Here is a 27,655-nt window from a genome sequence, read left to right on the forward strand (position 1 = left end):
GTGATACACTCTTACCAATTGGATTCTTATTGTATTAATGCTTATGATACTAATCCTTTGATCATCAACTTGCAGCGACCACATTAAATCCCCGGACGCACTACACGTATGGCATGGGTTTAACCTTGTTAGAAGATCTCCAGGAGGCATTAGAGAGGATGATCGATGTTAGCGGAAGCACTTAATGAGGATGAAATATATCGAACAAAGTCTCAATCATTCACTAGTCCGCTCGCTTCACAGATGGCATGTGATGACATGACTCCACCTAGTACAAATTGCGTTGACATATCTAATCGTTACATCTATTTATCTACTTTTCTAAACGTTAGATCACTTTACCTACTTGCAGCGCAATAGTGGTTTATGTTCGGTTCATCTACACATACACTAATGATGCTTGCCAGGCGCCTAGTGTCTCAGTGCGCTTCATCTAGTGGGTGTGAGAGAAACTAGAGTACATTTGCATTTTATCCACATGAAAGTTTGCAACCGATTAAGGTACAAGAAGCTTCATAAGTTGGTATATGTAAACTACAACCTGAGAATACAGAATAATTTGGATGCAAGCATCAGGTCGACTGTTGATGATGGTCCATTTCAACGGCTTATGGAGCTCACATTGAATGAGGAGAACAATCTGCTCCAGGACTAGATAGAGACCGGTAAATCAAATGCTGCCCCAGAGCTTGATGAGGATGACACAAACAGTGATATACTCCTACCAACTCATATAGTGACAGACATAGTGAGCCCACATGATTTGCAACGGCAGACTGTGAAACGTATACTATCACAATAGGTTGCTGAAGTGGTAGGTGACACACACACGTGAAAGAGAAAGAAGCAATTTGCGCATCCAAAGAAGAGCAAGAATATTAAGGGTAAGGGTAAAAGACAAGTGCAAAGCGATGAGAGCACGGATAATACCTCGAAGAGCTCAATTTAACAAGAGTCTAATGACAACAGCTCAACGACAGATAGCAGTGACAATTACAGTTAGGGAAGCGGTGCTCCTCCATGCCCATCCTCTGCCATTACTTCTGTGCAATTCACTGGTGAGAGTTAGTTTACACATACCACACAGAACGAGGACCACGATGTCCCATCCTCATAAAGGCACGTCATACAAGGTGACCATGATGGACCACACTATAGTGCAAGCTATTCTAGCAACTATGGTATGGAGAGTAATTCTGTATCGTATCTGTACGACTATCATGTTTTCGATGCTCAATCAGAGTCTCATATTCAGTGGGTCTATGAGTGGTAAGATTCTGAGTTTTATGTTATATTGTAAGGACAATGGTCAACCATTTATGTATCGACGGGGCAAAATTGGGCAAAGATTAAGGCAGAGTTGCTATCTATACAATGGATAATGCTCATGTCCACCGAGAAGTACAATACAGCCGAATTTAATTGCCCCCTCCCCGTTAGAAGCTGGTGGTACTTAAGGTGATGGTAATTTATTTTGTACAACTATTTTATCTACATACTATAGTATTGCACTAATTTTTTTCCCATTTTGTAGGTTACATGTGGCGTGAATACTATGAAACTATATTTTAAGGTTCGATCATCACTTTGGTAAGTATTGATGGATGGTTTGTGATTATGTTTTTAGCTTTTGTATAGATAATTTAATAAATTTATTAATTTAAGGTGCTACTTACATGATGTATGTATATATTCGATGAAACAATTATATGGTCAAGCTCATTTTGCTATTAATATCTTTTTTCTTGAAAATGTTTAAAATATAGCAAAGGTCATGCTAAAATTTTCCTTCATTTTTTACAATTTTTCCCTTAATGTATGATATATGCAAGGAGTAGATAGTATGATTAAAAAAACATAGCAAATCTCATACCATATTTATTTCTATTTTTCCTAAAAATTTTGTTATTTTTAATGATTTTTTATTTTCCTTGAACTTTATGCAAATTCAAATAATGTGTTCGATAACCATCAAAATTTGATCGTTTATCTAAAAAATACTCAAATTTCGATCAGTTTGGTTATCGTCAAAATTGGTCGATAAATCACAGAAACCGCTTGGTTACCGGTTCAATTCGCTCGGTAACCAAAAGTCCAATTCAGCTGGATTTTGACACCGATTTGCAAATTTATCTAATTAAATTTATACGAAATTCGAACGGTTATCGTGATCTTAGTTTTGGCACCGCGGTTTTCGATTACCGTCCGATCTTGGTTTTCGTTCGCCAGATAATTTTGTAAACCTTGATCATGGCCCCGTGCCTGCCACCATCGCAATTCCATTCACGCGCCGCGCGTCTTCTTTTTCACCGACACGCAACCAAAAGCATGATGCTGAGTAATACTCAAGGACAGCTAGGGATCCAAGTTTCATTCTCTTTTCCGGCGAGTGCTTCGCCGGCGCCCCCACCACGACGGGGAGAGCAGTGAAATGCCTGGATCTGCGCTCGCGTGTCGCCATGGCATCTTCGATCCTCCAGAGTAGCGCTCCGGTCATGTCTACAAATTCTACAAAACCCGTTTCTACTTACAAAATCTATAGGCAATGTCTACACATATTGCACAAGGATTTTTTTTTAAAAAAAACATCTGTGATTAGAAAAAGTATGAGATCGCAAAAACCGTCTGCAATTTCTTTATTACGGACAGCTGCGGAATCATCTGCCATGGCTAATTTTGCCTCCTTATTGATATCAGACATCGAAAGGAGGTCTCGTTTAAGTTACATTAATTAGGGAAGCGGCGCGAGGTCATCCGGAGTTTGTCTTAACATGTGAGAAGAGAACAAAATGAGGCAAAGTGAACAAAGCATACTGGTATGTAGGGTTTATGGGCTCCAGTGCGAGAATGTACTTTTGTTTCTGGGTAACCATATAAAGCTATCTTTTCCTCGTAAAAGGAAAAGCAAGTCGTATGAATGATAAACAAAGACGCGGGCCGAATAATGAAGAAGCAGGCAGGCACGGTCGAAGAAGGGCAAAAAAAGGAAGATGAAGGAGGCACCATCGATCAGCAGTAGGCAACTCGATCGATCCACTGCAATGAATGTACGGCTTTGTCCATTGGCAGCTACACTGCATTTGCATTGTCGGCATCCAAATTGAAATGTAGTGGCGGTGTTACCTGTACTGAGTAGTAAAAACATCACCTCACACCTGGATTGCATGCAAAAGTAACTAAATAGCTGCAGAATAGATTCATGGGAAGCGATAGTGTGGTTCTATTCTGTTCAGAGAGGAAAATTAAAGCTGCTGCTGCTGCTGGATTCATATTCAGGCTCTCCAGTCCAGATCATACATAGATATATCTTGGCTGCATTCATATTCATTCAGACAAGTGAATGCTTGCCTGCCTCCCTACCAGTTTTGTAAATCTGAATACGAGGGCTCCAAAAAGATTACTCTCCCTCAGAAAAAACTGTAAGAAATGAACCTAACAGTAACAAAGATTACTCCATACTGATATATTGTAATACCCCCAAAAATGCAAAATTTTGACTGTGGGACCCACGAGGGGTGCGAAATTTGACATTTTGACATGTTGCTCGGATGTACGATTAGAGATCATGAATGCATAGATCTCGTCGAGATGAATCTTTTTTGCTATCAAACGTCTCATTTGGACATTTGGTGAAGTCGTAGCGAGTCCAGTAAATTTGTACCGTTGGATAGGAAAAAACATAACAAAAAATTATGATAAGTCTAGGTACAGACCTCTAGCTCCGCCCGACTCGGCCCAACCACCCCAATCCGCCCCACTCCCTGCCACCTACCGTTGTTGGCCACCGCTGGCCGTTGCCCATTCTCGACGCCACGGCCCCTGCCGCCGCAACCTCGGCCACTAGTGTGCTGCTGACCGAGAGGAGGACGAGCAAGGGGGTATAGGGGAGGAGCAGGGGGCCAACCGGTCAGCCAAGAGAAGAAAGAAGAAGGAAGGAGAGGAAGGAAGAAGAATAAGGAGGAGAAAGAGGAGAGGAAAGAAAGAAGGATGGAGAAGGGGAAACTATGCGAATTCATCGGATTTCGCCATTGATTTGAGACCTCGCTGCAAAGATGATCTTTCGTAGTCCTTAGATGTTTGTAGATAGTTGGGATCAATCATATTCGTCATCCGATAAGTGTTTTTTTGGTTTTGTTAATGTGTAGCGGGTTAATTTAAAATTGAGGCTTAATCGCTGTTATATCTAATCATTTGGTTACAATGAAATTTGTAGGCCTCGTCGTTAACTTTTTGAGGGCGTTGGTCTTATTCTTTAAGGATAAGTGGTTTAGGAGGTTTTGGCTAATCAATGTGGTTGTCCGATGAGAGTTGGTTTGTGCATTGTTGATTGTTGTTTTTAGGTCTTCAACATCTGTAGCGGAAGTTCTCGTTTGATGTCTTACAAGCTAAATGGAAGATATGGTTCTGTAGACCTTGGTTGTCGTGTTTGTGGGGTTTTTGGGCATAGGCGCATATGTCTCCTTTTATTTTTGTTGTTGCGGTGTTTTGATGCTAATTTATGCACTTGTTCAGATGGTGCCACTTCGAGATGCAGTTAGTTTTCGCTTTCGTCGTCAGTGAAGACAAGTGAATGTAGCGGATTGCTATACTTTAACTTGTTATTCGGTTACCTCTATCCTTTAATTGCCGCACTTACTAATAATTTATCAAATTAAAATGTGAATATGTTAGTTACTTACCGCATTCTGAAGACTCGATCCTAGGTTATGAGGTAAAGAATGGGGATATATCTTATTTCTCGCAGTTGTTCGTATTCCTCGTATATGAAGAATGAAGTATATACTTACGTTGAAAGTTGTGTCTTTCGTTTATGCATGAGCTTATTGCTTAATATTTACTTATCTGAAGTTTACTTAAATCTTGAATTAAAAAGTGAAGGAAGCGAGACACGTCGCTTTGCAGTTGTTCTTTATCGTAATGTGTAATTCTGAAAGTATTATGCATATCTTCAAGATTATGTTATTAGCTATGCATGAAGCATATCATAAGCATTGTATTTTGCATTGGAAGTTTTGTCGCTGGCTTATGATTGCGACTGTATTAGTACAGCGTCATACGTTACCCGTAAAGGAGTAAGGGTGAGTAGGAGCATGTCATATGCATACAAATACATTTATATGGATGTATTCACTTTAATCACTTCGATGTCATTTTTATACTGTAAGGAAGTCTTTTATACCCTTTTTTATATTAATACGATGAATCATTACTAGTGGATGATAGTATGTGATTATTGCCATTTTGACAGGCTTAATTATGTTTTTTTGGGTATGGTTAACATGTTCAGCTCATTATTATTGTTAAAGATGAATGTTTAATTAACAGTAGCTAAATAGCTTGTTAAAATGATTCACTTACTGAGATTTTCGAATCTTGCTCTTGCTATATTTGCAGGTGCGGCTTGAATTGATGGCGAGCATTCTAGATGGGTAGTTGTATACCGTTTGCACAAAACCCTTATCTTTTGATTTATCTGCTGTGATACCTTTTTAACGGACTTTAGATGCTTTTGTTGTATGGTTGACCTGTCGTGGTACTTTTTTATGATCGAGGCTTATTCCTCGTTTGCAGGATGTTTACTACTGCTAGTATGATGATATTTGTTTATCTCTGTATAGTGTTTACTCAATTATACCTCTAGTTTAAGAGGAAATGCTACTGAATTTTTTTGTTTGGTTTTTCCGTAGGTATGTTAGTAGCACTCCGGGCTTGTAGAGGTTATATATTCTGCGTCTAGGCGCAACAATGAACTACATTGCATCACCCTCAGTTGCTGCAATCACCTTTGCACCACTCTAGTTATGACGGCACATATAGGTGAGTTACGATCACATGATAAAAAGTGTATAATTACGAGAAGTATTGTAGTTTACTATTGCGCCACCCCCAGTTACGACTATGAAAATAGTCAGTTACAACAGCACAGATAATTGAGTTACGATCACATGACAACAAAGTCAGCTACGATAGCAACTATACTGCTTTTTAGATCGTAACTGGGATGTGCACAGAGGTGACTCAGTTGCAATCACAATTACAACTAAGAAAATAGTTAGTTACGACAGTATAAATAGTTAAGTTACGATCACATGAAAAAAACAGTTACGATAATAACTATACTGCTTTTTAGATCGTAACTAGGGATATACGCAGATGTGACCTAATTACAATCACATGATAAAAATTTATAATTACGACTAGATAAGGTACCAAGTTACGAACATATATATTTGTAGTAGTTGACATATCATGTGAGTCGTAACTATATTATTTTTTATTATAACTATAAGGTAACGTAATAGTAAACTACAGTACGTCTAGATCCATAATAGATATACAACATATAGTATGCGTGCGTGTGGGTATATATATATACATACATATACATATATATATATATATATATATCGTCCGTACGGCGCGCGTGCATGTGAAAATGAAGACTTTGCACTGCGAGATTGCACCGTACCCATTATTTCGATCTCGTCTCTTACTTTTCAGCCAGCCTCTCGATCTCTCACATCGCTTTCTTTCTTCCTTTCTCACTCACTCCACTCCATAAGTAGCAGCAAGCAGAGTCCGTCCAGCTTTAGCTCCCTGCTCCCCCACGATCGATCGATCGATAACGTACACAATGTCCAGAGCCCTCGCCGTGGCCACCCTCCTCCTCGCGCTCACCGGCGCGGCCGCCGCCCGCTTCACGGGCGCCTACACCGGCGGGCCGTGGCAGAGCGCGCATGCTACGTTCTACGGCGGCAGTGACGCCTCCGGCACAATGGGTACGCCTCGCCTCCTGATTGCATTACATACATTTTATTTTGCATGCCATGGAAGATGGAACACGCGCGAGCTGAATCGGCGACGGCGAGTGGGTGCAGGCGGCGCTTGCGGGTACGGGAACCTGTACAGCGCCGGGTACGGCGTGGAGACGGGCGCGCTGAGCACGGCGCTGTTCGACGAGGGGCTCAGCTGCGGCGCCTGCTTCGAGATCAAGTGCGCCGGCGACTCGAGGTCTTGCCACCCCGGGAGCCCCTCCATCCACATCACGGCCACCAACTTCTGCCCGCCCAACTACGCGCTGCCCTCCGACGCCGGAGGGTGGTGCAACCCGCCCCGGCCGCACTTCGACCTCTCCATGCCCGTCTTCCTCCGCATGGCAGAGTACCGCGCCGGCATCGTCCCCGTCACATACCGGAGGTGCGTGCGCTGCGTGTATTCCATCCCTTGCTCAGTCTCCACATACAGATCCAGATCCAGATACAGATCAATAAATTGGAGTAGCGACTGAGCTGTGCTGCGCCTGCACGAGCAGGAGCAGGAGAAGGCAGATGATCGATACAGTAGTTGCATGCGCAGGATGTATTTTAATTTGTTCCCTTGCTAATTATTTTGTTCTAATCGATCGTAAAAAACAATTGCTTGTCGATCTGTGCTGTGCGTAGTAATCATTTGAGCCTTCTTTCACCTGGCCGGCCCTACAACTGTCTGAAGAAAAGAAAAAGGAAGTAGTTGAGTTGAATCATGTCTGAAGTAGCTGGTGTGAACTGCATGCATTGCAGGGTGCCTTGCCGCAGGTCTGGCGGCATCCGGTTCAGCATCAACGGCTTCCGGTACTTCAACCTGGTGCTCATCACCAACGTAGCCGGCGCCGGCGACGTGGTCCGCGCTAGCGTCAAGGCCACGCACACGGCGTGGCTGCCCATGGCGCGCAACTGGGGCCAGAACTGGCAGTCCAACGCCATCCTCGTCGGCGGGGCGCTCTCCTTCCGCGTCACCGCCAGCGACCGCCGCACCGTCACCTCCTGGAACGTCGCCGGCCCCGGCTGGCACTTCGGGCAGACATTCGCCGGCAAAAACTTCAGGGTCTGATCTGATGGATCGTCACATCAACTCGCGCATGAATATAGTATAGTATATATCTACTATCTATGAGTGCCTCTGCCTCCATGGTGCGTATTGGTAGGATTTGGGAGTACCCTATTCTGATTTCTAAACAGGATATATATGATCGATCGAGTTGTTTGGTGATCAGATCAGATATTCTGATGAGATCAATTGATGTACTTTGTCTTGCTGCTCGTGTGTAAAGAGTAGTCGAGCTGCTCAAGTGGCTGCAGGACCAAAAGAAAAGAATGCACTGTACTACTGGCTATATCAGATTACCGTGATTCCAATCGTGATTCAAGGAATACATACACAATTGTCTTTGTGTATTTCTACATGATTAAAAGATACCATGCAAAGCAAAGTAATGTACAGATGTAGTAGCTTGCATTGCATTGCATTGCGTGATGTCGTTTATGCCCCAAATCTTGGTCCTGTGACATCTTGAGAATCAGAAGTGAGCTATGCATGCTCATCCATCCAAGCAGCTAGCCTAGCCTAGCCTTGTCAACCAAGCATCAATCCAGTCAACACAAAAAGAACTAAATTTGACTATCTTTGCATGGTAATGTAATTTGCTTGCTGGTGCAATTTGCTTGCGGGTGTTGCCCACTAGCCTTGCTGGGTAATGTTAGGTAAGACAAACTTTGTTCGAAGAGGAGAGTTAATTTGACTATCTCTCCAATGAAGTAGAAACACATGTGATTTGTGATTTGCTTGCTGTTTGTTAAGATTTGGTATTTACAGTGGTCATTGCAGCGACGACTGGTTTAATAGGCGACTAGATAAACAGTACCACGACCGGATGCACAGTAACATGACCAATAAACAGTAACCTCTCACCAATGTGATTCCCGATCAGTGAACAGTGACCTTAAACTAGTGAATAGTGATTTCAGACTAGTGACACAAGATTAGTGGTCATGGCCAATAACCAAACAACCATTGATCACGGTTTGTTCTTGCAGTTGGTCTCCGGACAAATAGAAGAGTTGATCGAATTTAAGAATGTCAAACTACATTAAAGCGTATTCGGGTAGATATATACGAGTTTTACATGTTCAAATAAGAAATATATGTTTGTTATAGAAAGTTTGGAGATCAAGTAAGCATAACCGAATCATATCTGTAAATCTCGTTCGGTTTGAATTAGGAGTTCTGATCTCTTACAGGCAAGACCTGCTGCCCTTTAAATATGAGAGAGTCATAGTCGATTGAGGACATCAACCAATCGATCAAACATAATTTACATTATCTTTCGTCTTTTGTCTAGCTCCTATAGTCCTGTTCGGGCAAGCCGCCAGCTAACCGTGTCCTGACAGGGTCCCTCCCGGGTGCGATTTGCTGACGAAGATCCGTCATCGCAGTGCCTGACTGGGCTTCCCAGGTGCTGCTCACCGGGTTAGTTATCCTTTGCCGGTTTGCTCGTAAATCGGTCGCTCGTTGCCGTGAAAGTACAATAGTTATCTCGGTTACTGAACGCCCTGCGCGTGGTGCTACGGATTGCACATGAGGTGCTCGTGTGTTGGCGCGAGGATCCATATTTTTGTGCTAACACATTTTGGTGACTCCGCTGGGGATCGATTTTTTCGGCTATAGTACGGTCGAATTTTTCCCTAGCCAATTATCAAATCGATTTGCTTTTTTCATCCCTGACGCTGCTGCATCAGGCCTCAGGGCTGATCAGCGGTGCTTCTGTGCCTGCTTTTGTCTAGCTCCTATAGTCCTGTTCGGGCAAGCCGCCAGCTAACCGTGTCCTGACAGGGTCCCTCTCGGGTGCGATTTGCTGACGAAGATCCGTCATCGCAGTGCCTGACTGGGCTTCCCAGGTGCTGCTCACCGGGTTAGTTATCCTTTGCCGGTTTGCTCGTAAATCGGTCGCTCGTTGCCGTGAAAGTACAATAGTTATCTCGGTTACTGAACGCCCTGCGCGTGGTGCTACGGATTGCACATGAGGTGCTCGTGTGTTGGCGCGAGGATCCATATTTTTGTGCTAACACATTTTGGTGACTCCGCTGGGGATCGATTTTTTCGGCTATAGTACGGTCGAATTTTTCCCTAGCCAATTATCAAATCGATTTGCTTTTTTCATCCCTGACGCTGCCGCATCAGGCCTCAGGGCTGATCAGCGGTGCTTCTGTGCCTGCTGTTCCGTGCACGCCGCTGCTACGTTCAGAGGATTTGGTCCTCTCGCATGCTACGTTCTACTACACTGTTGTCGTAGGAGGTTTTGTGCCAGGCTGTTGTCCGCTGGGGAATCGACTTCTTCAGCCATGTCGCAATATGAACTTGAGATCAACTCCAACAACTTTATCACGCCATCCATCTACGCCACGCCTGAGGTACAATTTGCAAGTACATTAAATAGATATGTTAATGATGCTACATCTGGGTTCTATAATCATGAAAGTACTGTACAAAAGATTATATGGTGGTAATGGTATACAATATACCATGTTGAATAATGCCAGTACATCGAATTTTAATAATATTAATAGCATGCAGCAAGAATTTGTACCTCCTAACTCATCAGTAATATTTGCATCACCTAATGTGTCACAAACTAGCATACCGATAAATAATCATTACGGTCGAATTGATATAATAGGTTCAGCTAATAACTATGAGCCATCGCATGTTAATAATTTTAATAATATACAACAAAGATTAGATCTCTTAATTCATTAGCAAGTGTTTCACCGTTTATGTTTACACAACCAGCTATACCGATGATGATATCAGCATAGCATAGCATTGCATTGCATTGCGTGATGTCGTTTATGCCCCAAATCTTGGTCCTGTGACATCTGGAGAACCAAAAGTGAGCCATGCATGCTCATCCATCCAAGCAGCTAGCCTAGCCTTGTCAACCAAGCATGTATCCAGTCAACACAAAAAACAAAGGTGAACGGGCTGTGCGTGTCCGTGTCTTGATAACACAAATAACTCTTTTTCAGGCTACGCCAAATCCAGTCAGAAGGCGAAAGGCAGAAATACGCTTACGCAGCTACGAAGCAGATTTGGAGGAGTCTCTCTCCCACTCTCACTGACACTGCGGTCCACACCGGCCTTCCTCCCACGTCGCCGGCCGGCCACGAGATCCACACCTCCCCCCCGGGCCCGGGGCAACCTCGCCGAATTCTATTCTGTCAAGGATGTTCGGGCTTCAGGCGAGCGGCGCGGCGGCGTCGTGGGCGCTGGGGCGGATGGGTACGGACGCACACCTCTACGATGACCCCGACGACGCCTCCATCCCCGCTCTCCTCGACTCCCGCTTCGACGCCGACAAGGTCGACGCACTCAAGCGCCTCCTCGCCCTCCTCGCCCAGGGCGTCGACGTCTCCCACCTCTTCCCGCAGGTCACCTGTCGCCTCCCCTTCCCCTCCCCTGATTCATCCGCTTCTTTGCTGTTCCTTCAGGATTCCTGCTGGGCTCGTGCTCAGTTTATCCTGGCTGAGAATGTGGTTTATCCTCAGGTGGTCAAGAACGTGGCGTCGCAATCGCTGGAGGTGAAGAAGCTCGTCTACCTCTATCTCCTCCATTACGCCGAGAAGTAAGCCTCCTCAATTCCTAGTATCCTACTGTTTCCCGCTTCTGATTGAATTGGAGTAACTATGGGTGCTGTATAATAAGTAATAGAGTGCAGTAAGGATACTGCTGATTCAGTTAATAAGTTGTGGAGTGCAGTAAGAAAAAGCTGCCATCTTCTTGAGCAATTGCTTCAAAGTTTTTGTGTTACAAATCGCTCCATTAGGCTTCTTCAGTGACAGAAAAGCAGTGCTTTGCTCACTGAGTGTGGTAGTTAAGATGCTGCAATGGGCTTTCGGGAGGGAAAGGAGGGGGAAATTTTGCTTCTTTCACAGAGCTTTTCTGTCAATTGTGTTGTGGCCAGCTAGTAATGAGAACGGATGATGATAAATCCGGAATTTAGCCCCAAGATATATTGAGGTGCAGTAAGTCTATAAACAAATTAGGTAGTTATAATGATGGCGTTTTCATTGAGTCTATAAACAAGATTTATCCTTACATTAAGCGGATGCTACTTTGGTTGAAATGCTAATTATGGAGGAGTTTATCCTCCACAGCCACTTGGAGCTCCCTGGATAGAACTGTGAACTGTTCTTTAGCAAGTTCAGTGTTGCCTCAATTAGACTATGTTTTTGCTGTTATTTCGAATTCAAATGTAGTAGACAGGGATTATGCTACCTCTAAATCTCGGTCAAATAGTTGAATTTTGGATAACAAGCTTGTGGCTTTCTGTGATCATGAATTTGTGACATGCTGTTGAAACTGACTTTCACGGTTTTTCCTCCTATTGCTTCAGGCGCCAAAATGAAGCCCTTCTTTCTATCAACATTTTCCAGAAGGATTTATCAGATATAAACCCATTAGTCAGGGCTTGGGCCCTACGCACTATGGCTGGTATTAGACTACATGTTGTTGCTCCACTTGTACTGGTTGCTGTAAAGAAATGTTCCAGGGATCCATCGGCATATGTTAGAAAATGTGCTGCCTATGCACTTTGTAAGCTGTGTGACTTGCTTCCAGACGAAAGTACGACTTTGGAGGAGGTCTGTCTAGTATAACCTATTCTCCTCTATGCAATTACCCTGCATATCACTTGTATCTGAAGCCTGGTGTAATGCTGTTGCAGATTGTTGATATTCTGTTCGCTGACAATTCCCCTGGGGTAGTGGGAGCTGCTGCTGTTGCATTTAAGTCAGTTTGTCCAAGTGGTTTAGCGTTAATATCAAAACATTTCCGGAGGCTATGTGAGACACTCCCTGATATTGAAGAATGGACTCAGATTATTCTAATTGAGATCCTCTTGCGATATGTAGTAGCTAGACACGGATTGGTGAAGGACTCCACACTTTTTGCTTCAAATTTATCTATGGAGATCCATGGCATTAGGGATTCAGGTCCTGTTGACAGCATGTCCACCCAACATGATACTATTGGCAATGGGGTTTGTGGTACTATACCAAACATCATGTTGTTTCGATATTACATCGAAGAATATTCAGGATTTCATGACAGAGAATACAATAATCTGAGCTTTTCATCTGTCACTACTAATAGCAACGATGATATTGCAATTCTTTTGAAATGTACATCCCCTCTTCTATGGAGTCGAAATACTGGAGTCATACTTGCAGCAGCAAGTGTGCATTGGATCATGGCTCCTGTTGAGGAATTGAAGAGAATTGTTGGCCCAATTTTGTTTACTCTACGGTCATCTCATGATGCAGCATATGTGGTACTCCTTGTATACTTCCTTTTTAGTTTCATATTCTTGATTTCAACTAAGAGCAACTATGAAGCCAAGAAAAATTGTTGATGGCATATTCTAACAATGTTTAACGGCATATTCTATTAGTTCATCAATAGGCCTTTGTTGATACTTCCAATGGATTTTGATTAGATCATCTGAAGAATGTCTCAATCTTGGTTTTAAATAACAATGAACTTGTGTCAAAAATCAACTTATGATTGTAACTTCCCCTCAGTTTATCCTCAATGCTTGCTTTCTATTTCTGTAATTTTTTGGAACTTAGCACAGACAAGCAGATACAACTTTGTGTTAGATGAAGCTTGAGAATTGAACATCTAGTTTTGCCCTGTGAATCGAACATCAAGTTCTTTCCTGGCAGATACAAGAGTTTAATCATATTTCATCATGCATTTTTTCGCTTTCACCTTGACTTGAGGACGCCTGTTTTTTGCTCTTGCAGATGCTTGGCAACATACTAGTTTTCACCAAGACAATGCCATCATTGTTTGCCCCGCTCTATGAAGACTTCTTCATAAACGCTTCAGACCCATACCAGACTAGGGCTTTGAAGCTTGAAATACTGACCACTATCGCCACAGAGCCATCTATTCCAGCCATTTTTGAAGAATTTCAGGTAGTTGCTTGTAGCCGCAATGGACGTTATATCAGTTGAGTTTTCATCGTTACTTGTGAGTTGCAATGTTGTATTTGCTTCTCACACGAAGATCTATAGTTGACCTTTTGCTAAATCTTAAGATCACAAAATGATGATATGTTCTCACACCATTATTTTGAAAATCATGTTAGCTTTGTTTGTTTCATTCCCACTACAATTCGAGCGTGGTTCTGGACATTACTTGTAGCTTTGTGCTTTGCTTGACGTCAAGTGCTTTAAAAATGCATTCTTGGGGATCATCCAGGAAACGGCTCTTAGAATCAAATGGCAAGTTAAAGTCAATTTTGCAGGATTGAAGTATTGTTGTCCATCCACGATGTGGTGATTTTTTTTCTGATTTAGACAAACTAGTCGATAGTTATTTGTGATTCTGTTAATGCATGTTTCTGGTACTCTTTTTTCTTGCTGCTAGGATTATATCAAAGATCCGGATAGGAAATTTGTGGCGGATACTGTTGCTGCTATTGCATTGTGCGCCCAGAAGCTTCCCTCTATTGCCTCCACTTGCCTTGAGGGACTTTTGGCACTTGTATTTTATGGTAATAATTTCCTTCTCTTCATATTTTGCAGTAAATCATTCTTCTTGGAAAATTATATATTTATTTTCATCAATTACAGAATCATCTATTAGTGACTCGGTTCACTTTGATGAAGAAGATGCTGTTTTGGTTCAAGCCATCTTGTCTATCAAAGCAATAGTGAAAATGGATCCAATATCCCATGAAAAGGTACTATGTAATTTTTTTATATGCTTCCAGTCTTGTAATTCCACATATTTGTTTCATGTTCATTTGGTTTTTTTCCCCTGTGACCAAGATGATTATTTTCACACCCAAGCTAAACACAAGTTTGAACCATGCTGCCAATTCTTTTTGTTTTTCGTTTTTAGGGAATGAATCTCTGATCGGTTGCTTCCTGCACGCGCGCTTATCCTGGTTTTTTAGGCTATTTATTTATTCATTTGCCATCCATCGTAGGGACTCAGGAACTTATCCCGTTTCATATCCATTTGTATGGAACATGACTTGTGTTTTGTTTTATACTTCTCAATTTGAACCCTGCATTTATTTGACCTTGTGGCGCTTTTCCAATAGAACAGCCTTAGAGGTGCCTATTATCTTGGTTGTATTGTACAACTTATGCTTCAGTTTTTCCTGGATCACCTTGTGTGAACAACTAGTCCTTTTAGTCTTAGCCATCTGTTAGTGATAGCTTGCCTACTCAAGCGTGAAGGACCTTTAAACATTCTAAGCATTGCAATTCAAATAATTTGCTGTTTATTTATTTGTTGCCTATGAAAATCAGATTTTTATTCCATGTTAACTTCTTTCATCAATCTGATAATAATTTTTTCAAGGTATACTGTGCATTGAATTATTGATTAGGACTGTATGAAAGAATAAATATAGAATATAAATGCCACTGTCTGCTATTGTTTGGATGCATTTTTTCCAACTTCATATTTTTATTTGATAACTGCACTAATTATTTTACAGAGGATCCTCCATTTTTCTCTTCTTGACATTGCATTCTCACATCTTCGACAAACTTTTTCTTTATTGAAGGTGATTATACGCTTGGTTCGCAGTCTGGACAAAATTAAGGAGCCCGCGGCACGATCCTTGATTATTTGGTTGTTTGGGGAGTATAGCTCCAAAGGAGGTCTCATTCCAAAGATAGTTCCTGCTCTTCTCAAGTATCTTGCGTGGTCCTTTGCTGCTGATGTGGTTGAAACAAAGCTTCAAATCCTAAATGCTTCTGCCAAGGTATATCCTAAATTAAGGTTCTATCTCTTATCTGGAGATTAGTAATAATTTTAGTTTTTCAGGTTATAATACATTCTCCAGAAGAACACATGGAAGAATTCAAAAGGATAGTTGCATATGTCATTGAGTTGGCTACATGTGACCTGAGTTATGATGTCCGTGATCGTGCTCGTTTACTATCAAGACTTTTGTCATGCTACATGACTCATCTAGGATCCTCATGTCAACCACAGAATGGCGATATTTGTAAAGAGCTAGCTGATCATATATTTTATGGGAAGTTGCAGCCAACATCTCATTTAGCAAGCAACTATCGCATATTTCTTCCAGGTTCCCTTTCGCAGGTTGTTCTTCATGCTGCTCCTGGTTATGCACCACTTCCAAAGCCTCAGAGTATGGAATTAACTTATAAGACCATGGAACCAGCCAGAGGCACAGCCAATTCTTCCAGAAGTAATAATTCTGACACTGAATCTGGATCTTCAACATATGAGAGCAGCTCTGTTTATGATTCAGAGAATGAAAGTGCTGGTTTATCTGACAGGGATGCCATTGGATCTGATGGATATTCAAATGACGATGACCATAACCGTCAGCGTCAAGAAGCTAATCATGATACTCCACTGGTACATATATATGATGCTAGTGTAGAGCAAGGCCAGACAGGTCGAAATGCTGAGGAAAATTTCTCAGCTCTGATATCTACTGATTTGACTGAGTTGATGTCTAAGTCTGCCCTGGAATCATGGCTTGATGAGGCTCCTGCTGAGCCACTTGTTCAGGATTCTACACGGACATCATTTGCCAGAGTTTCTTTTACTAATCGCAGCTTTGAGCGGAAACACAAATTGCATGTACTGTTAGACTCATCTGACAGTAATGGCTTAAGTGTTCTATATGCCTTCTCATCCGAGGTTTCACCCAGATCACCCAGATCACGCTTGCTAATATGCATAGACTTGTACTTTGAGAATGTTACAACACACCATTTAACAGATATAACCATTAAATCTGAAGAGGTTTCTAGTAGTGAGGATGGCGTGGACCAAACATCAGAAGGATCTGCAAGGTATGCATCATCTTCATCTGTAATTCATTGTTTTGTAACATCATTTATATGACTAGATGCTAAGCTTGACTTATATTACTTCTCAAGTTCTCAGCTCATATATGTTAATTATCTCTACCTGCAGCATCCCCACTATTGTTCCTGTGGAAGAGATACACTCGTTGGCTCCACAACAGATGGTAAAGATGATTCTTCAGGTCCACTTCCACCACCATCTCTTGCCCCTAAAGCTGTCTGTCCTTTGCAACGGGAAAAGGCATCCAGCAAAACTTCACCCAGATATTGCTTATTTTGTACGGCCACTACCCATGGACTTAAATGCTTTCCTATGCAAGGAAAACCAGTTGAATGGCATGTTTGAGTATGCTAGAAGGTCAGTAAGCCTCCACCTATCTTCGCTGAGTTACACGTCTTTTTGTGCTACAAGAATTTCAGTTATGTAGTAAAAGAAAAATAAAGGAACATGAGGAGGACTAATTAGATGATGCTAGTTTTTTTACCAGATACTGGTCTTTATTAAGATTCAACATTTGGGTTTTAACATGCTCTTTTGACATCAAAACATCTGCTGATGGTTTTTGTAATTAAAGAGGCTAGGTTGCAATCACCTGTTATCAATTTCACTCGTTAGGATAATCCATCAACCACAATACGAAACTAGCCCAGGTCATGTATCTATTTATGTTTGTTCCTTCTTTCATTCAATGCTTGCTGGACTAGTTGTTTGACCATTTTTTTCGTATGAAATTATGTTTCATTGCTTACATCTGTCGACGATGCACTATAACTAATCTGACGAAATTGCAACAGGTGCACCTTCAAAGGTCATCTTCAGAAGCTAGATCACACCGAGGGTGCAGAGCACACTGATAAGAACCTTCTGGTAGCCCAGAGTCTTGCATCAAAAATACTAAGCAACGCCAATGTTCACCTTGTTTCGATGGATATGCCATTAACCTTCAGCGTTGATGATGCCTCGGGCTTATGCTGGAGATTTAGCAGTGAAATTCTGAGCACTTCAAACCCTTGCCTAATTACCATTGTCGCGGAAGGACATATCTCAGGACCACTGGATCTCACTGCTAAGGTGAATTCTGAAGATACGGTGTTTGTCCAAAACCTCCTTAACAAAGTCGTGGCAATCATAGAGTGAGGCGTTAAATGTTATTTTTTTAGCATCCGGTTTTAAATATCACAGTGTAAATTGTTGTACATTATTTGCAAATGCCGAGTGTATATCCGATGTTTATTTGTTATTTGAGGTCAAGGAGTGGATCACTACGAAAGCATTCTCCACTCATCTTCCAGGGAGGCTTCACAACGTCCTTTTGTAAGAAAGATTTGTTGTGTAAGATGTGAGACAAGCATGATAATTGCGAGTTGTCATTCATGGCATCCGATGGGTAATCCAGCAGATTTTTTCCTTGTCTTTGGCACAACATCTAGGTAATCCAAAATTCTCTAGCTGCCTATGAGTTTACTAGTTACAATACCTATGATCTCAAATAAACGGAAATCTCCCATCCCAACATCCCACGCCTGAAATGAATGATGCATCACAGTCCATCCGCTTTACAGTGTGGTGTCGGTGCGAGGCAGGAACAGAAATGAACTCGCACTGCACTCGTCTCATTAAGCAGGTATCAGGCTGGGCTCCACGGAAGGTGACGACTCCAGCAGTGGATTCTTCTGGAACTCATTCCTTAGCTGACCACAAGCCGCATTGGCATCTAGCCCACGGGTCTGTCGAACGCTGACGGTTATCTTTCGGGCTTCTAATGCGTCAACAAACGCTTGAACCTATACAGTGTAACAACATGAACGTACAAAACTCGCTTCGAAATATTTATATTTCTTAATAGGTGTTTTTGCATAAGAAAAGACTGAAAAAACATACCACTTTTCTATAGGGCCTCTTGTACTCAGAGCCTTCAATTGGGTTATAGGGAATTAGGTTCACGTGATAACCACCTCCACATGTACGAAGAAGTTGTGCAAGTTCTTCGGCATGGTCCTTTTCATCATTAATCCCGGCTGGCGAGAAAAATAAGTTCAGGCATGTTAGTATCACAAAAGGTGTTAAGTGTCACAAAAGGACAATAGGTGAAACAATAACGCAGTTTAATAATTTGTTCTCTTAAAGTCAATAGATACAGTGTGAAGGTACGATCCGAGTACCTAGCAGAGTGTACTCAAAGGATACCCTGCGTCCAGTTTCGAGGAAGTAATTCTTGCAGTCATCCATTAGTGCTCCCAAGGGGTATGACTTGGCACTAGGAACAATTGTCTCCCGCAGCTTCTGATTTGGGGCGTGCAGGCTGATTTCCAATACAACAGACTAGTCAGTCATAAATTACAGGAATAGTGTTGCATGTGCTTCTTTGTTCCTATGTGTTCAAGAAACACTGTTTAACCAAAACTTCCAGTAAAATACAATAGGTTTCAGAGTTTCGACAATGTCAACCGGGAAGGCATTTTGAAGGAGAAACTAGTCATTAAGAATGAAATGTGGTGAATGCAAGCAAAGACTGAGAGTATATTAAGCCAGGTTTGTATTCTCAATAATGTACCTCACTGCCAATGTTGACTGAAGCTTGTGAGATGCTAGCATTTTTATTGTGTTAGGAACACCTACTGTGGAGATTGTCATCATCCTTTGCCCAATTTTTAGTTCCTGAATGTAGGAATTCATGTTGACAAGACAAACGGAATATCAGCTTCTTCTTAAAGGTATGCAAAACAATTTACGATAAGCCACAATACAACATTTGACAGAGAAGAAGGAGCACAGCCTAGCTACTTGTCAACAGACCTTATTGAAGCATCGGTGTGCTTCTAAAACTGACTTCAGGTTCAACATGGGCTCACCCATCCCCATGAACACTACATTTGTCACCCTGTGTTTGAACTTCTCCTCTATGGCCAATACCTGCAAGGGCCGAATTAAAGATCTTGAGTAAAGCGATATTTATTGCAAGGTCAAGAGATATAGAAGCTGCTGAGAGAGAACCTGCTCAACAATTTCATGTGGTTGAAGGTTCCTTGCAAACCCTCCCTTGCCCGTGGCACAAAATGAACAACGCAAGGGGCAGCCGACCTGCATATACATCACTAGTCTCAAGCTAGGAAACATGCACACCCATTGATTAAATAATAATGCCCAATGTAGGGTTTCGCAGCACCTGTGATGAAACACAGGCAGTGAGTCTGGACGAGCCTTTGTCATCATCAACAGGAATCCCTACTGTCTCGATCAACCGGTTATCCTCCAACTTGAGAAGTATCTACAAAGACGAAGGGAAGAGTTGTGAGCCTACTAATTGTCCCAGCACGCTTATTAGTATCGCACACTCAATGCACTGATTTGATTACTGAACGGGCAAGCTCAGGTTACAGGTGCCAAACTTGCCGTATGCGCCTCAACGCAGTAGATGAGAACAAAGCTTAGAAGCGTGTAAATAATGTCATAGTGTCACCTTGGTAGTGCTATCAGAGGCCGTCACGGCATGGTGCACCGGCGAGCGGCCAACGCTCCACCCAGCGCCAAGCAACGCCTCCCGGAACACCTTGGGCACTGCGCAAACGCAACAAAAATCGACTGAATAAAATCAAGAACCACTGGTCCGGTGAGCGAAGCAAAACAACAAACAGTGGGCGTGCATGAATGGAAGTGGAAGAGAACCGTAGTTGAATTCTTGGATTTGCTTGGTCCTGGACTTGTAGAGGAGGTCGTGCAGCTGCTTCCCCCTGTAGCTTTGCTGCGCAAGTGGAAGCGTGTGCAACCGTGAGCGCATGCAGGAGAAGGCAACTCAAGAACGGGCAAGCCGAGCCAAGAAACTGCGGGAAAGGTGCTCGGGATGGGGCGGATACCTGGCCGAGGTCGAGGGCGAGCTGCCGGAGCTCCGGCTCCGAAAGGCCGAGCAGCGCGCGGCGGGAAGTCGCCTGAGACCTGGCCGGTGCGGCGGATGCGGAGGCGCGGGTGCAGAGCGCGCGCGCGAGCGCGTGCGGCGGCGCGGCCATTTCCTTTAATTTCTTCAAGACAAGGGAGGGAGGGATGGATAGAGTGGATGGCTCTGTTTGCTGATTACGTAGATTCGAGGAGATATTGTTTCGGGCCCCCGGCCCACGTAAGAGGACACATTTTCGGTTTCATCTCCTTTCGTTTTGTCCTGTTGCGTGACGAATTTTGGTCTGCTTCTTCCAAACTCAAGTCGAAGCAGAAGAAATTCCAATAGAAATGACAGTGGTATCTTTTCGTGGATGACAAATTCACGAGCGTGGAGCGCAAAGCATGCAGCCACAACGAACGCCTAGTCTAATTCATGAGATCCTGGCCCAGCGATGCCTAAGCCGGTGACGTATCCCAAATGGTTGAATGTCTCCTTATCTCACACTAACTCGACCAAAAAAACACCCAAAAAAGTTGATCAGGATGATATATAGATGACTGATAAACGTTTTTGCATGCTAATTAGTCTGTATTGTAGCACATGAGTTGGTCAAGATGATCGTTAGCTGTTGTTTGCTTTAGTAGTTGCACTTACGTTGGTGGCGCGATTACAATCAACAACACTTGGCATCCTGAAGCTGCTCCATCGCTGCAACCAGTTGGTCCATGCTAGGCCTGTTCCTCGAGTCCCCCGACAGGCACTGGAGCGCCAACGCCGCAGCTTTCTGGGCCCCCGCCAGGGAGTACTGCCCGCCCAGCCGGGCGTCCAGCATGCGGAAGATCTGCCGCTTGCTCCACCAGGTTGTGCTCGCCGGAGGGGCGCTTCTTGTCCAAGGCACGGCGCCCGGATAGCATCTCCACAACGACTACCCCGAAGCTGTACACGTCGCTCTTTGCAGACAGGTGTCCTGTACAATTATTATTGTAACTAGATATCCAGATTCCGTAGGCACAAATTTTTAATTCAGTGTTTGGGTGCTGCAGAGAAATTGGTAAGTATTCTTCCTAGTGCTTCAGGACGAGCACGAACAGCCAAACAAAGCAACTTAATTTTATTTTTTGAAGGAAAGCAACTCAATTTTATCGCTTCAAATCTAACTACACCTACTGCATAACAACAACATGAACATGGACCAGCCAAATTAATTATTCTTACTCTCCAAACTTTGATCATGAGAGATTTTTCCTCTCTTTTCTTTAATGAGCAAGATTTCAGAAAATATCAAGCCCTACTGATATCACATTTCAGGACATCGATCAAAAGGCAGGTGTATATATGCCTCACCTGTCGCAATATATTCAGGAGCAGCATATCCGTATGTCCCCATAACCCTGGTTGAGACATGGCTCTTGTCACCGGTTGGCCCGTCCTTCGCCAAACCGAAATCAGACAGCTTCGCATTGTAGTTCTGCAGTCAACCCAACCCAAGCTTTTAAGTTAGTAAACCATCATTTTTAATTTTCATTCGAAATGGGAACAGTCGTCAATTGTGCCAAGAGAAAGAGGAGAGCATGCATACAGAATCTACAAGAACATTAGATGTCTTGAAATCACGGTAGATAACTTTTGCCTTGTCGCTGTGGAGAAACGCAAGTCCCTTCGCTGCTCCAAGGGCAACTTTCATTCTAAGGTTCCAGGAGAGTGGTTCAAAATGTGAACCCCCTGCGTGACCATCAAAACTTGTTACTGCAGTACCATTCAAGAAAATTGCAAGAAGCCATATGCACATATCCTTCCTGCCTAGTCTTTTAATTACACTCAATAAGAGGGGTGAGGGGTGAAGGAAGTCAGAAGCCAAAAGCTTACTCCTAAAAAGATGATTCTCCAAGCTTCCTCGTGGCATAAACTCATAGACAAGAAGCCGCTGCTCATCTTCAAGGCAGTAACCTACGAGCTTTACAAGGTTGGGGTGCGACAATTGCCCAAGGTAATTCACTTCAGCCTGTAATTAAGATTCAGTAGCAGAATGTAAACATGATATGATGCAGCTCGCAATAGAAACAATATTTTCAACAACAATACGATATGAAGATACAATTGGTACCCACCAGCCATTCCCTGTGACCCTGGAAACCTTCTTGGTTGAGCTTCTTGACAGCTATGACCATCCCGGTGCCGGGCCTGGTCGGAGCGAAGGTGTTCTCATCAATCCATCCTTTGAAGACTGACCCAAACCCTCCCTCGCCGAGAACACTGTCCGGCCGGAAGTTCCTGGTGGAGGTCTTGAGCTCGTTGAAGGTGAAGCTCCTAACATTGGCTGACTGCAAAATGTCACCTTCGCTCCGAGATGCCGCCGAAACGCGGCTGCTGGATGCACTCTGCCCTGCACCCTTTCGTCTCGCAGACTTACAACCTGCCCCTAAATAGCACAGACACTACAAATTAGTTACTCCTATTCTGTTTGGCTGCAACCACTAACCAGAGGCCTACCCATTAACATCTTTCCATTTCTGATCTAAAAGCATCTCCAAGAGACTCTTTAAAATTCATTTCCTATATTCTTATATCAAGAGCATTTCTAATAATATTCCCTTATTAAATCTCATTCATCTCTAATAGCTCATTCTCTGTATGTCTTCTATTGTGTCACCGACGAATAGATCCCACATGTCATCTCTCTTTACTTTTCATGAGCAAATAGAACAAGACGTCCATCTGGTCGGAGCTAGAAATAACTGCTTCGTCTTTTCTCCGACCATGAGGTTGTACAACATGGTCTCCACCTCGCCGATTGTCGGCCGCCGCTTCAACCGCGACACGACATTGAACTTCCCCTGCTTTGCTGGGGCGTCGTCCTCCACCATGAGCGCCTAGCTCTTCGCGCCGAACCTCCCGCCCTTGACGCACTAGAGTAGCATGCCCTGCTTCTTGCTTAGCAAATCCCGCACCTCCAGCCCCGTGAAGGAGTACACCACGTTGAAGGAGCCCACGAAGCCTCTCACGCCGGTGTCAAACCCCACGAAACCTCTCACGAGTCATCGACGATGGGAATCTCGGCACCGAACTGGGCTTGCCGCTGCCTCTTGATCTTCTTGAGTAGGACCGAGTTGTTGAGCGGCTTCTGCAGTGTCGTGGAGAGACAGGGCAGCGTCTGGGCTAAGAACACACCGCTGTTGAGGACGCCAAGTGAGGTGGAGGATGCCATCGGGCAGGTGGGAGTAGGAGGTGCGGGGGAGGAGCAAGAGGCATGGGCGGTGAGAGCGTGGACCCAGTAAGATTGTGAATTTGAGAGGGTTCACTATTTCTAGCTCGGATAGGGGTGTATTTTGGGGATTGATAAAAATAAAATCCTGTTTGAGAAGTTGTTGGAGAATGTTTTTAGTCAAAATCTCTAAATTTAATTATAGAAAACAGAATATGATGTCTCTTGAAGATGCTCTAAGTTGAGAAAAGATCGATCAGATAAGGAATAAAGTTGCTTGAATCAAAATCTGAATTTTCTTCTTCTTCTGTGATTAAGATTGTTACCGGAAGCTTTTTACTTTGCAGATAGAACGAACCATGAAAATTGAAGGAAGAGTCTATACAGAGTAGAATAGTAATAGTAACTAACACGTATAAAGGAGATGGTACTAGAAGGCAAATTATGCGAGTAAATGGCCATATAATAGTATACTACTAGACAACTTGTCTGAAACCGCTAAAACCGAAGAGCATGGCCAGCATCTACTAATACCGCCATTCAATTTCAATTCAACAACCACGAGAGACAAGACAAACAGTAATATGAAGGAACAGGAAGATTAATCAACAGATGCGCAGGCTTAAGCCTGTCAGAGGTCCAATAGAAATCCAAATTAGTCAGGGACGCCCCAACTTGAAATAAGCTAGAAGTAAATGGTGATCAAACGAGCGAATATATACTAGTACGTGCGATGAAGAAGAGGCAGGGTCACCTGAAGGGGAGGGGCTGTCGGAGCTAATCTTGGTTCCCCAGCAGTTCCCCATGGCGATGGATGGATCCACCAAAACAGCAGATCGGTGAACCTCCGAAAGGCGGCGCCTTTTTGTCGAATTGATCGATCAGCAGTGGTCGCGGCAAAGCACTGTGGGTCGCAGGCAGGGCAGTGCAACCCAAAGGGTAGGCTAGCCTTGATACTCCATATGTACACACCTCCCTCCCTCCTGCTGTCTCCTCCCTGTGGGCTGATCGACCACGGGGTTCAGGAGGCCGATGGAGCTAAGGCAAGGTTGACCTTTCCCTGTCGCCACGTCCACGTCCACATGGAGGTAGAGGCACGAGCGCTTGCCAGCCCGAGGAGGTTGAGGAGACAGAGGTGGGCATTAATGGCGGAGTGGGTGCCGAGGGAGGAGGAGACAGAGGAGGGGGGGGGGGGATAGAGGAAGGTGGGAGCGAGCGAGGCCAGGGTGCCCAGCCCAACCAAAAGCGCAAATTAAGCAAAGAAAAGATTTGATTAATTTATCGATGGATCAGCCGAACTAATATAAGAGTATCTCTCGTGTCCATCTGGCAGTAGCAGTTGAATTGAAGGAGGTAGCAATCTATATCTGGGTACGTAGTTATTCTGCTAGTCAGCAAGCCAGACGTACGTATAGTACCACTCCATGCATGGATCCGGGCATGACGATGAGACTACCGGAAGCTAGAGATATATATATATGCATCGATCTCAGCATCTGCATGCTAAACGTATGTGAAGCTAAAAGGTGAGGTTAGGCGAGTCAATTAGCATTGGTTTGGTAAGTTTCCCTGCTTGACAAAAACAAAAGTTTCCCTAGGGAGATCTTTCATTCGGTCGGTTGGGCCGACCTGGGACATGACTTGTTGGTTGCACCCGATTTCCGTTATTTATTGCCCAAGAAGAAGAAGAAGAAGAAGTGGCCGGACGACGTACGCCATCTATCAGTTTCAGAGTGCACGCAGAGGCAGGTCGATCAGAGCCACTCGCAAGACGCCCATTGTGAATTATATTAGGGCCATCTAGCAAGTAGCTACCAATTAGCAAAGCGAACGGCAGATGAGGAATTGCATGGACCGGACCACTTTTTAATTTGTATCGTTCGATCGCGTAACTTTCATGTGCTCCAGCTCGATCCTGGATACATGTCCATGCGTGCTCTATCTATCTATCTATCTATCTATCTATCTATCTATCTTGTCGGTCTTAAATTGCATGCATGCATGCTGTGAATCCAGTACGTATTTGTCGCCGCTAGCTAGCTTTGATGTGGCTGCTGCTGCCGCTCTCGTGACGATCCCTCCCTTTTGACTTTTGAAGCAAGCCCAGGTCTGCTCGGGAGTCGCCGTCCAGCTCCAAATTGAAGGTCCAACTCGTTGACGATCGAGAGCTAGCTATCCCTATCCTTGCATATATGGTTTTGATGGATCCGCGCCTGCCTAGCTAGCTCTCAGTTGACCATCGATCGCGCCATCTTGTTTGTTTCTAATTTCTACATCTTAATTTTCTTAGATAGATCTAGTATTATATATTTGATCTTGATGCTTGCATCTTGCCTAGACTAATTCATAATGATAGATCGATTGTGTTAAGGACGAGGAACCAAGTCAATGCATGGATGCTGCACTAATACTTTACATATGTACTCTCTCGGGTTATGAATACTTGTCACTTTAATTAAGACTCGGTTAAACTTTTAAAATATTGACTATCAACCAGCCCTAACTATATGCGGCATGCATCGCTCAACACGACGGTACTAGAACTACTCCCGGAGCAAACTAGTAACATTTACAAGCCCGCCCACTGATACCGTCGATATTCAGGCCCCACAAAGCCACAGCTGCGAAGGTATTCGGCTCGTCTTACCATTAGATCGGTATGTGATGAGTAAGGTAAGTGCTAAAGCCAACTACCCGACGATCGGCCTTAAACGATGCAAGCGACCTACGGTGTCTAGGTTCCCTTCCAGAATTACCCCCAGACTTTTCTTGAGGGCAGATGACACCCCTAATACCGCTCACATCTCGTCTCATACTCACCACTCAACCAACTATAACAACCTCAACCATGTATTTGTGCGACAAAAGTAAATCCTATGCTCGCGAACAACGAGAAACGTCGTTGTTTGACTTCTACCGAAAGACCTAAGCATGGCCAAGCATATAAGTCGAACTTGTACCTAGACATAACCTCATCTCAAAGCTACAAGGAACGTGGACGAACAAGTCATCAAGGTAGAAGAATGCAATTGGCGTAGGTTCTACCCACTTGTTCCCGACATCGACTCCCTATACATGAAAACCTATACATAAACATAATTTATCAATATTTAGACTTCTTTCAGTTCAACTGACAAGTTTCAATATGATAGATGCTTGCCTTGCTGTTCAGGTGGCTGTCCAAAATGTCCCTCGCTCTCCTGGATCTCCGGCTCGATGTTCTATAAAAAGAATAACACGTGCAATGTAATAAGTATGAATAAAGTGCAACAATGCATGCCATAAGATTCGCAAAAAAAGTTGAAAGTGCAAACATGCGAACTAGAATAAAATTGGGACTCAAACCAATTTGAAAAGTTACCGAAAGTGCGGAACCTCCGAACATATGCGGACTATTCGTAAAATTATGCGGAACATCCGAACACTGCGTAACTCAGGTAAACTCCGGACTATCCGGAGAATTCTCCGGATACTCCGGACATATGCGGACCCTCCAGACTTTTGTCCGGACACTCCGAACCTGGGCTGAAAATATGTTTTCGATGATTCGTCGATCGATTTAACTCCAAACTTGAATCTATGCTATATACTCCTGCGCATATACCATATCAAGGGTTCTATACTAACTTTGGTGCGAAACCTCCACACTTTTGCGGACTATCCGCACTTTTATACGGATACTCCGCACTGCCCAAAACTTCTCTAATTTTGGGAAAAAATTGTCAAATCGAATTACGATCTTTTTCAAACTAAAGAGGAACATGTTTGAGATGATTTATGGAGTTTAGAATTCACACATCAACCTAGCAACTCGATTCCTAACTCAAATCTCATCTAAATCCTCGTTTTGGTCCAAAACCTAAAAAACTCATAAACTTTACTAAAACTAGAAA

The 27,655-nt window shown here is 43.5% G+C and overlaps 3 protein-coding genes and 1 pseudogene across 3 annotated transcripts; 2 read left to right on the forward strand and 2 right to left on the reverse strand.

Moving 5' to 3' along the window:
* Positions 1-6,488: 6,488 nt before the first annotated feature.
* Positions 6,489-8,154, forward strand: LOC133891174 (expansin-A7-like). Its single transcript, XM_062331895.1, has 3 exons — positions 6,489-6,779; positions 6,879-7,197; positions 7,560-8,154. The coding sequence occupies exons 1-3, from the start codon at positions 6,635-6,637 to the stop codon at positions 7,867-7,869; spliced, it is 774 nt and encodes a 257-aa protein (XP_062187879.1). The 5' UTR covers positions 6,489-6,634; the 3' UTR covers positions 7,870-8,154.
* Positions 8,155-10,898: 2,744 nt separating this feature from the next.
* LOC133929714 (AP3-complex subunit beta-A-like) lies at positions 10,899-18,065 on the forward strand. The gene is made up of 11 exons (XM_062376502.1): positions 10,899-11,243; positions 11,361-11,437; positions 12,209-12,455; positions 12,539-13,144; positions 13,620-13,793; positions 14,248-14,374; positions 14,454-14,563; positions 15,401-15,601; positions 15,664-16,670; positions 16,795-17,043; positions 17,481-18,065. The coding sequence occupies exons 1-11, from the start codon at positions 11,040-11,042 to the stop codon at positions 17,821-17,823; spliced, it is 3,345 nt and encodes a 1,114-aa protein (XP_062232486.1). The 5' UTR covers positions 10,899-11,039; the 3' UTR covers positions 17,824-18,065.
* On the reverse strand, positions 18,034-20,751 carry LOC133929726 (uncharacterized). Its single transcript, XM_062376511.1, has 10 exons — positions 20,541-20,751; positions 20,353-20,428; positions 20,147-20,244; positions 19,853-19,954; positions 19,681-19,767; positions 19,483-19,599; positions 19,241-19,344; positions 18,849-18,988; positions 18,568-18,704; positions 18,034-18,470 (listed from the first exon to the last, which is right to left on the reverse strand). The coding sequence occupies exons 1-10, from the start codon at positions 20,688-20,690 to the stop codon at positions 18,303-18,305; spliced, it is 1,179 nt and encodes a 392-aa protein (XP_062232495.1). The 5' UTR covers positions 20,691-20,751; the 3' UTR covers positions 18,034-18,302.
* Positions 20,752-21,073: 322 nt separating this feature from the next.
* Positions 21,074-24,885, reverse strand: LOC133929733 (receptor-like cytoplasmic kinase 176; annotated as a pseudogene).
* Positions 24,886-27,655: the final 2,770 nt, after the last annotated feature.

The sequence above is a fragment of the Phragmites australis genome, chromosome 1 (assembly GCF_958298935.1).
Source record: "Phragmites australis chromosome 1, lpPhrAust1.1, whole genome shotgun sequence".
NCBI classification, from domain to species: Eukaryota; Viridiplantae; Streptophyta; class Magnoliopsida; order Poales; family Poaceae; genus Phragmites; species Phragmites australis.

Excerpts from the sequence above, each read along its gene's own strand:
- LOC133929714 (XM_062376502.1), top strand. The coding sequence starts at position 11,040 with ATGTTCGGGCTTCAGGCGAGCGGCGCGGCGGCGTCGTGGGCGCTGGGG. Across the intron at positions 11,244-11,360 it reads TCTCCCACCTCTTCCCGCAG|GTGGTCAAGAACGTGGCGTC; the intron begins GTCACCTGTCGC and ends GTTTATCCTCAG. Across the intron at positions 14,375-14,453 it reads TTTGGCACTTGTATTTTATG|AATCATCTATTAGTGACTCG; the intron begins GTAATAATTTCC and ends CATCAATTACAG.
- LOC133929726 (XM_062376511.1), bottom strand. The coding sequence starts at position 20,690 with ATGGCCGCGCCGCCGCACGCGCTCGCGCGCGCGCTCTGCACCCGCGCC. Across the intron at positions 20,429-20,540 it reads TCGCCCTCGACCTCGGCCAG|CAAAGCTACAGGGGGAAGCA; the intron begins GTATCCGCCCCA and ends CCACTTGCGCAG. Across the intron at positions 18,471-18,567 it reads AGAGGCCCTATAGAAAAGTG|GTTCAAGCGTTTGTTGACGC; the intron begins GTATGTTTTTTC and ends TACACTGTATAG.
- LOC133891174 (XM_062331895.1), top strand. The coding sequence starts at position 6,635 with ATGTCCAGAGCCCTCGCCGTGGCCACCCTCCTCCTCGCGCTCACCGGC. Across the intron at positions 6,780-6,878 it reads TGACGCCTCCGGCACAATGG|GCGGCGCTTGCGGGTACGGG; the intron begins GTACGCCTCGCC and ends GAGTGGGTGCAG. Across the intron at positions 7,198-7,559 it reads GTCCCCGTCACATACCGGAG|GGTGCCTTGCCGCAGGTCTG; the intron begins GTGCGTGCGCTG and ends CATGCATTGCAG.